Source organism: Panthera pardus, unplaced genomic scaffold, assembly GCF_024362965.1.
Source record: "Panthera pardus isolate Hobbes unplaced genomic scaffold, ASM2436296v1 HiC_scaffold_3, whole genome shotgun sequence".
NCBI classification, from domain to species: Eukaryota; Metazoa; Chordata; class Mammalia; order Carnivora; family Felidae; genus Panthera; species Panthera pardus.
Genome location: NW_026526876.1, coordinates 18,371,678 through 18,380,758, shown reverse-complemented (window position 1 = coordinate 18,380,758; position 9,081 = coordinate 18,371,678). Strand labels below are relative to the sequence as shown.

Below are 9,081 nucleotides of genomic sequence, written 5' to 3'. Positions count from 1 at the left end.
GCGCCGCGGGAACCGCAGCCTTTTCCGGGGGGGCGGGCCCGGCGACGGCGGCGCCCCGGCTCCTGCCCCGACAGGTGTGCGCCGCGCGCAGGAATGCGGCCTGCCTGACTCACCAGCGCCTCCTTCCCACCTGCCGCCCGCCCCATAAAGCGGTCCCCTCCCCGCGGCCGCCGCCCGCCGCCCGCCCTCCCTGCCACCCGCCCTCCGGGCAGTCCCCCGGACAGTCCCGGCTCGCCCGCGCGCTGCAGCCGGAGCGGCCCAGCGGAGCCCAGCGCGGGGAGGGCGCGCGTCCGCGCCAAGGTAGGTCTGGCCTCCGACCGCGGCGGGCGCCGGGGGGGGCCTGGGCACAGGGCGGGGGGTGGGGGTGGGGGAGCCGGGGATCGCCGGGCTGCACCCCTCCTGCGCCTCCAGTGCCCCTGGCGGCCTGAGCTGGGCATCCATTCTGGGACTTTGGAGGAGAGGAGGAGAAAGTGAGTGCCCACCCCGCCCCGGCCAGCAACTCAGGGGACCCTGTTGGGAGGGCTGGGTGGCTTTTTGTTTCCTCAGCTCTTCCCTTCCTAAAGGCTGGCAGGCCTTGGCCCCATCCTGCCCCTGCCGGTGCCTGGCCTGCCAGGGTGTGCCCAGAGGGCAGCTGGGGGCAGAGGGGCAGTGGAGCTGGAGGAGGCTCTTGCCTTCAGACCTCTGAGCTAGAGGAGGGAGCAAGGAGAGAGGCCTGGGAGTCCGGTGAATGTTTGAGAGAAGTGGGCAGAGGCTAGGCAGTGGCTGGCAGGCCTACTGAGCTGGGCCCCTCTGGGGTTTGCAAAAAAGGTAGAGGGAGCAGCCACCCGGGGGCAGAGATTCGCCCTGTTCTCCTGGGCCGGGCCTGTTACGTGCGGCGCCATAGTCCTTGCGGAGTCTGGAGAGTCCCTGACTCTCCTCTTGGCCAACCACATGCCTTCACTCCTCCCAAAGTCGCTTCAGGACACCCTTTCTCCAGGAAGCTCTCTTGACCTCATTCCGCAGCCCCGGGGGCTGTGCCCACCACTGAACCTCCTCCTGTGCTTGCCCCCTTCCTCACCCACTCAGCCTCTGGGCGGCCCTCTGGCTGTGGTGCAGGGCCTTCCAATGACTTCTGATAGCAGGGCTTGGGCTCTTCCTCACCTCACCATGGCCTTGCCACGCTCTGAACCCAAGGATCTGACCGAGCTGGAAGTGAAGGCTGAGGGTCTCCATCTGGGCGCTGAGAGAAGAGAGAGAGCTGGATGACAGCAGGGAAGGGGTGCCTGTCTCCTTGCCCTGATTTCCGTGGGTGATAGAGCAGCCAAGGGGCCAGGAGATGGGAAAGCAGGAGGGGTGGGGGCTGTGGTGGGCAGGTGCATATGTGCTAAGCAGGGGTCCCGTGGGATGGGGTGAAGCGTGGGTTCTGGGAGAGCCCCCAGGACTGGGACGGTTCCTAAAAAGTCCAGCAGTCTGGTGGGGCCCACGGTGTCCTGGAGGGTGCATGTCCTGAGTGCCTGGCCCAGCCTGTGGGTCGCAACTTCCGATAAGCCCACAGTCTTAACCTTTATGTGAGATCTCGTTGTGTTTAACATCGACAGCTAGTTTTACAACTTTTTTTAAATACAAGCTGAGTCAGACAAGACATTCTTGAGTGCATAACTAACCCCCTAATGCCATCTTATGGCCTCTGAGGATAACGTGGAGGTTAAATGGGGTCTGGACTACCCTGGTCCTGTCCGGGCTGCCTCACTACTGACTATGGAGGGAGTAAGCCTTGCAGCCTTCTGCCTCATATCCATTCCTCCTCTGGGAAATGGGGGTAATGCCATCACCCCCCACTGGGTTCCTGCACAGATTAAGTAGCAATCATGTCTGCGAAGCGCTGGGCACATGCCCGCTATGTGCCCAGCCTGTGGGCACGGGAAGGTGAGTAAAAGCTGGGCTCAGCCTTTAGTGCGTGTACCTGCGTGTGTTAATGGTGCCCCAGGGAGGTCCAAGTCTGCAGCCTGTATTCCGCAGCATGTGGGTGTGGTACCTATGCCCCAAGGCTGCAGGAAAGTCATTTTCCCCAGGGAGCCTCCCCTTGGGTGGCTCAGGGCTCCCCTACCTCAGGCCCCTCCCCAGCTCCTCCGCCTGTGGATGTGTTGGGACTGCCCTGCTCGTGGCCTCCTGGGAGCTGTATGCGTTAGAGGGAGGGAGGCAGTGCCTTCCTGCCCCCTTCCACAAGCTTCCCCAGCCCTCGGGGGGAAACTTGCAGGGGAGGCCTTAGCTCCCCACACCCTGGGGCTGCCCCTGCTCCCCAAGCCAAGGACTGGGGAAAGGTCCCAGGAGAAAGGGCCAGTGGGCATGTGGACACTGGCCCTGGAGAAAGAAGCCAGGGCCCTAAGGTCTGTCCTCAGCTCTGCCCAGCTCCTTCTCTTCCCGAGGCAGCAGGCCACCTATCTTTTAAAAGGTCTCAGGGATGCCAGTGCCCCGCCCCGAAGTTCACTGGTGAGCTGAGACAGTGTAATAGTGAGCCAGAGGGCAGGCGGGCTTCCTGGGGAGGCTGGCACACTGTGTGTGTGTGTGTGTGTGTGTGTGTGTGTGTGTGTACAAGTGAGTGGGCAGGAGAGGCTTGTAATCTATTCCGGGTTAACTTCTGAAGGGGTGATATGCTCAGGGACCCCAACAACCCAACTCTGGAGCAGGCGGAGGTAGAGCTGGGGCAGGGGACCCCACTTCTGATGGGCCCGCAGTCATTACAGAGCCTAGCTGCGTGCCGCAAGCTCTCTCCTCCCCTCCGCAGGCCCCAGATACTGGGAGGGGCCCCTCTCCTCGTGGCCACACCGCCTTCATCAAAGGGCAAATAGGCCAAGACAGGGAGGGGGGCAGGAAGGGAGGGCCAGGCCCTCAAGGGGTGGGCATCCCCGTTGGGTGAGACCGCTCTCAGGCCCACTGGTATCTGAAAGCAAAGGCAGAGAAAACCCTGCCCTGCCCTCAACGAGATCAGCATAAGAGCCGGGCACTAGGGCAAGCTCGGAGCCCAGGAGTCCTCAATGACGAGAGGATGGGCCCTCCCCGGGCAGGGGTGCAGGCCTGCAGGCCATCTGGTTCACTCCAGGGATGGCAAGAAGAGGACAGTGGAAGAGAAGAGTTGGGGGCCCTGGACCAGTGGCCTTTAACATCACTGAAGGTCTCAGGGCCTCGGTTTCCACGCCGGTGCAGTGAGGATTCTAGACCTCCGACGGGAGCCCAGTGAGCTGACGGCCGCGACCTGGGCTGCGGAAGCGTCACATGTCAGTTATTGTTGTTACGCAGGAGGAAGAGGATGGCAGGGCTGCGTCCCAGCCCATGGACCAGGCTGCTGCTGGCAGCCCTACTGAGTGTCAGCTTCCCCGGGGAAATGGGTGAGTCTGGCACACCTCTCCAGCAGCCTTCTGGGCACGGGCAGCCTTTCAAGGTTGTCTCCCCCCGACACTCACTTGGGCCACTCAACGAACAACCACGGCCCATTTCGAGGGCTGGGGAGCAGTGAGGCCCTGAGCCATGCGGCCCAGAACACGGAGGGAGGAAGACTTGCTCTAGAAGAGAGAGAAGATGCCCACTCAGAGAACTGAGGCACTTGTAGGGGGTTCTTTTTAGGAATCGGGGAGGAGAGGGGGACTGGTGAGTCGTCACCTGCCCTCTCTGAGTGCCTGCGGTCTGGAACCAGCTCCTACCGATGAAATTTGGCCTGTCGGAGGAGGCTGTGTTGATAGCCTGAAATAGACCGTGGGCTGGGAATATGGGCAAATGCTGCAAGGCAGGGCTCCTGCCTCCCCAGAGCCCCTGTTAAACACTGACAGTGCACCTTTGCCCGGATCCCAGGAGGCCAGTCACTGTGTGCCCTGGGTGCACACAGTAGGTCCTCACTGCGATTTTTAACTGAACAGAACCCAAGGGAATGCCCATAACCTTGGAGAAAACTCTGCAGTTTTCCTTCATTCGTTTACGAACAATTTGCTGGTGTGCCAGGCTTGGGCTAGCCATGGGGGACACAGCGACAAACAAGACAGACACAGTCCCCTTTACCCTGGAGGAGCTGGAGAGGGACAGCCAGGCCGTCCCTGCCAGGTGTGAGATCTGGCTCTGCCCTAAAGTGGGCAGATCGGCTACCGGCTGGCCTCCATTTCCTCCTCTGTAAGATGAGAGACAGTCCCATCTCTCTTCATTGAGGATGCACGTGGGAAAGGGCTTGGTCACCGGTGAGGTTCATCTCAGCGGGTCTGCTCCCCTCTGCCCTCCAGCGAACCGCTGCAAGAAGGCCCAGGTGAAGAGCTGCACCGAGTGCATCCGCGTGGACAGGGACTGTGCCTACTGCACCGATGAGGTGAGCTGCTGTCACCCCGCCTGCCCTCCTGAGCCCAGCACCGGCCCAGCCCCGTTCCCCAAAGTGCGCGCCCCACCCCGCTGGGCCCCACCCCTGGGCTCTGGCTGAGTCCACACTTGCCACACCCTCAGCCCAGCCCCAGGCCGGGGGCGGGTGTGGAACAGGCAAGGGTCAGGATAAATCCAGGGTTGGGACAGCCAGGGCATGGGCACTGCCCCCCGTGACCTCATCTCCTTTGACCAGATGTTCAAGGAGCGGCGCTGCAACACCCAGGCAGAGCTGCTGGCTGCGGGGTGCCGGCAGGAGAGCGTGGTGGTCATGGAGAGCAGCTTCGAGATCACAGAGGTGCCCAGAGCGGGGGCTCAAGGGAGGTGGGCCCTCCATGCTCGAGGCGGGCTGTTCACAGGGGTCCGCTGTGTCCGCTGCTTGGGCTGAGAGGCTCCCCATCAGGTCTCCGGAGTGGCCCTCCAGCCAGCTGTCCCCCTCCCCTGGACACAGGAGACCCAGATCGACACCACCCTGCAGCGCAGCCAGGTGTCGCCCCAGAGGCTACGGGTCCGGCTTCGGCCAGGCGGGGAGCAGCACTTTCAGCTGCTTGTGTTCGAGCCCAGCGAGAGCCCTGTGGACCTGTACATCCTCATGGACTTCTCTAACTCCATGTCTGACGATCTGGACAACCTCAAGCAGATGGGGGAGAAGCTGGGTATGGCTGGGCCAGTGTAGAGGACCGTGGGGCAGGGGAGAGAGAGGGCGGCCTCACCCAGCTGGCTGGGCACCTGCTCGGGAGGCCAGGGCTCAGGATAGCTGCTCCCACCCCACAAGGAAGGATAGGACATCTGAGCCCCCCGCCAGGAATTTCCTCCTTGCCCATTCTCGGGGCCGGGGGCCGCCGCTAGACCCCACTAGCCAGTCGGGACTTCACAGAAGGCGCAGGCTGGGGGGTGGGCAGCAGAGCCCTTTGGCCCTGACAAGGAGCACACCCATGGCCGTGAGGCTCAGGCTCACCCCAGCTCCGCAGCCAACTGGTCCAGTTCCCCCGCCGCCCCTTCCGGCTTGCTCCACGCTCGAGTCCGGGCCCCCCGAATCCCGTCTCCCCTATCTGTGAACAGGGACAAGGGCTACTGTGAACATGAACTGATGTTCACATGCAAGGTATTGACAGGGGGTCGTTCTCCCCTCTTCCTCCTTCCCGAGCCAGCCCCCCTCCCCCGCCCGGCCCCCTGCACTGATGTGGGGGTGTTGGGGCTCAGCTGCCCCTTCTTTTTCCTGTTGACATCCAGCTGAGGTCCTGAGGAAGCTCACCAACGACTACACTATTGGATTTGGCAAGTTTGTGGACAAAGTCAGCGTCCCTCAGACGGACATGAGGCCCGAGAAGTGAGTGACCGGATGGGCGGGGGTCCTGGCCACGGGGCCCGCCTCCTCTCCACCAGGGCGCTTAGCAGTGTTCTGGTTGAAGCAGGCCAAACGGGCACTTCCAGAGAGGGTGGGCCCAGGGGCCTTCACCCCTGACTCTGTCTCTCTCTCCCTCCACCTCTGCCCAGGCTGAAGGAGCCATGGCCCAACAGTGACCCTCCCTTCTCCTTCAAGAACGTCATCAGCCTGACAGAAGACTTGGCCGAGTTCAGGAACAAACTGCTCAAAGAGCGGATCTCGGGCAACCTGGACGCTCCTGAAGGAGGTTTTGATGCCATCCTGCAGGCGGCCGTGTGCACGGTGAGTGCCAGGGAGAGAGCCGCCTGCCTAGACCAGGGTCATGTTCTTCTGCAAGGGCGTGAGCTGCCCACCGGCGTGCTCTGGTGCCAGGCGGAGACCCCCACACGCGAAGACAAGCCCAGAGTCTCCGGCCGGCCCTCCATGACAAGCCAGGTGGAGATGTGCCGGGATCCAAGATCCCCCGGCCTGAGCAGCCATAGCCTGCTCTTGTACCAGCCAGCGAAGCAGACGTGAGTTCTGAGGTTCTGGAATCTTCCGTGCCCTGAAGCCAGCCTACCACCCATCTCCATGCGAATGCCAGTCTTCCAGGAGCCACAGTCTCCAACTGCACTGGGAAGCTGAAGAGGGCAGTTTTTATGTGCATATCAATTTTTTTTTTCATCTTGAAAATAAGACACCCATCTTATAAACAATTTGGGAAACAAAGGACAGAAATTGCCTACAGTTTCACCACTGTTGGCCAGCCCGCCGACCATGTGATATCTCACGGGCATATTTTGTTCCCTTTCCCTGATTTTATACAGCTGGAGTCGCTGTACTTATAATTCTGAAATTTGCTCTTTTTTTTTTTCTACTTCACGCTATCGTGAGCATTTCTGCTTGTAATACAGTTTTCCAAATCACCCCATATATTTTTCTAACAAACTGCCGTGCCCAGCTGTCATCTATTTCAGCCGGCCTTTTCATGTAATATTGCGTGTGTACATTTTCCGATGCAGTTGAAATTTTCTCGCCTGGTGGTTAGGAAGCTGGGAGAGCCGGCTGGATGAACCTGGCTCAGATCTTGCCTGGTGGCCGCTGTGTGCACAGACCCTGGCTGCATCTTTCTTGCTGTTTTCTGCTGCCCACCGCCGTCGCTCATGTGCTGTCTGTCACGTGATGATGGCATGCCGTGAATCCCGTGGTTTAGCTGAGCTCCTGTCGGGACCCACTTTCTCAGGCACGCATGATGTGGCAATGCATTATCTTCAATAGGCAGCCTGCTCGAAGGGCCTCCCTTCTTTGTCCTTCCCAGAGGGACATCGGCTGGCGCCCCGACAGCACCCACCTGCTGGTGTTCTCCACGGAGTCTGCTTTCCACTATGAGGCTGACGGTGCTAATGTGCTGGCCGGCATCATGAGCCGCAATGACGAGGCATGCCACCTGGATGCCTCGGGTACCTATACCCAGTACAGGACGCAGGACTACCCGTCAGTGCCCACCCTGGTGCGCCTGCTTGCCAAACACAACATTATCCCCATCTTCGCCGTCACCAACTACTCCTACAGCTATTACGAGGTGCGGGGCCGAGGCCTCACTGGGCAAGAGGGGGGGCGGGAGGGGGGTCCACAGAACTTCTCAAACATTCCCTCCCCTCCCTCCCCCCTTGTCCTCCTTCCTTCCCGAAACTTTTGCCCCTCCCAAAGGGCCAAATGCATCCTGATGGAAATGGGAGGCCCCGTGCCCACCCACCAACCCAACTCCCAAACAGGTAGGGGTGGGGAGGGCAGGCTCTAGAATACACCAGGCCTTGGTTTCCCCATCTGCAAGGTGAGGATAACCCCAAAGCTGTCGTCCAGATGCAATGAGCCAATACTTGCTGAGGGCTGAGCCCCGGGCTGGCGTTGTCTCCCACAGAGACTGCGGACGTACTTCCCGGTCTCCTCGCTGGGGGTGCTCCAGGAGGACTCCTCCAACATCGTGGACCTGCTGCAGGAAGCCTTTCAAGTGAGGGGCAGTGTGGGCTCCAGTCTGAGTCCTTCTGGGGCAGGGCTGGAGAGGGGCAGAATGGGCAATGGATGTCCCAAGGAAAAGCTGAGGAACAGGACAGGCCAGGGAGGAGGGGTCTCTGCTGTTCCCTGAGGACGCCGAGGAGCCCGCCTTAGCCCGGCCCCAGGTTCCTGAGGGCTCTGACACCCAGAGCACCCTCTCTTCCACCTCAGTCCTCCATGCACGGTGGGTGGAGCTCGGCCAGGCCTTCCAGAGTGGGTGAGCCCAGGGTCCCCCACCCAGACCATTGATTGCTTGCCCCTCCTTTAGCGCATTCGCTCCGACCTGGACATCCGGGCCCTGGAAAGCCCCCGGGGCCTGCGGACAGAGGTCACCTCCGAGATGTTCGAAAAGACGAATACTGGTTCCTTTCACATCCAGCGGGGGAAAGTGGTACGCCTCTGTGGGGCTTCGGGGCAGGGGAGGGTGGGCACAGGGACCCGTCCTGGAGGGGGTGGTCTGCCTGAGCAGAGGTCAAGGGCGTAACGTACAGGAGCGCCTTGCTGGCTCGGTCGATGGAGCGTGCGGGGTCATGAGTTTGAGCCCCACGTTGGGCATAAAGATTACTGAGTTAAAAAAAAAAAAAAAGTTTTTTAATAATAAAAGAAAAAGAGCGTGACCTTCAGAATCAGACAGGCCTAGGTTCGAAGTCCCCTGAGTCAGCCACTCGGATGACTTTGGCACCTTCCTCAGCCCGTCCCCATCTGCACAGTCAGGATTAGTCAGTACTGAGAGCTCAGAGCGTTGGTCAGATGAGTGAGCGGGCCATCTGTGCCTCTTGTCATCTTTGGTGCTGTTGTTGTCCCGACTGTGCCTAGAAGGAGCAGGTTTTTAGTCGTGAGGAGGGGCAGCAGGGAGCTGGGTACCAAGGATCCAGGCACATCCCTGAAACCTGAGGGCTAAGAATCTTGGCACAGCCACTCCCTGCTTGTCCAGCCGCGTCTCCTCTGGCTCACGGTGGGGTCTTTGCAGGGCACCTACCAGGTGCAGCTGCGGGCTCTGGAGGAGCTGGATGGGACCCACGTGTGCCAGCTGGGAGAAGAGGACCAGAAGGGCAACATCCATCTCAAGCCCTCCTTCTCGGATGGCCTCAGGATGGATGTGGGCATCATCTGTGATGTGTGCCCCTGTGAGCTGGTACGATGTGGCCCCACCAGGCGGGAGGGAAGCGCTGGCCAACTGCCGTGGGGCCCTGAGGAACGAAGCAGAGCGTCCGGTGGCCATAGCTGCCTTGCGGGGCGCCCTGAGGGGCAGAGGCAGCAGAAGCGTCTAGTGGCCCTGTTTCCCC

The 9,081-nt window shown here is 61.0% G+C and overlaps 1 protein-coding gene across 5 annotated transcripts in view; it reads left to right on the top strand.

The window, feature by feature from the left end:
* ITGB4 (integrin subunit beta 4) overlaps positions 1-9,081 on the top strand; it is a 29,441-nt gene continuing 20,360 nt past the window's right edge. Inside the window, exons 1-11 of one of the 5 annotated variants that reach the window (XM_053892253.1) lie at positions 1-300; positions 3,277-3,365; positions 4,245-4,327; positions 4,571-4,672; positions 4,826-5,030; positions 5,608-5,704; positions 5,872-6,043; positions 7,059-7,322; positions 7,662-7,751; positions 8,064-8,186; positions 8,766-8,930. In XM_053892253.1, the coding sequence (XP_053748228.1) occupies positions 3,287-3,365; positions 4,245-4,327; positions 4,571-4,672; positions 4,826-5,030; positions 5,608-5,704; positions 5,872-6,043; positions 7,059-7,322; positions 7,662-7,751; positions 8,064-8,186; positions 8,766-8,930 (1,380 nt within the window). In that variant the 5' untranslated portion in view covers positions 1-300; positions 3,277-3,286. Of the gene's footprint in view, positions 301-451; positions 471-3,276; positions 3,366-4,244; positions 4,328-4,570; positions 4,673-4,825; positions 5,031-5,607; positions 5,705-5,871; positions 6,044-7,058; positions 7,323-7,661; positions 7,752-8,063; positions 8,187-8,765; positions 8,931-9,081 lie in introns of those variants that run through there. The other 4 variants (XM_053892256.1, XM_053892257.1, XM_053892258.1 and 1 more) reach the window with 4 other exon arrangements.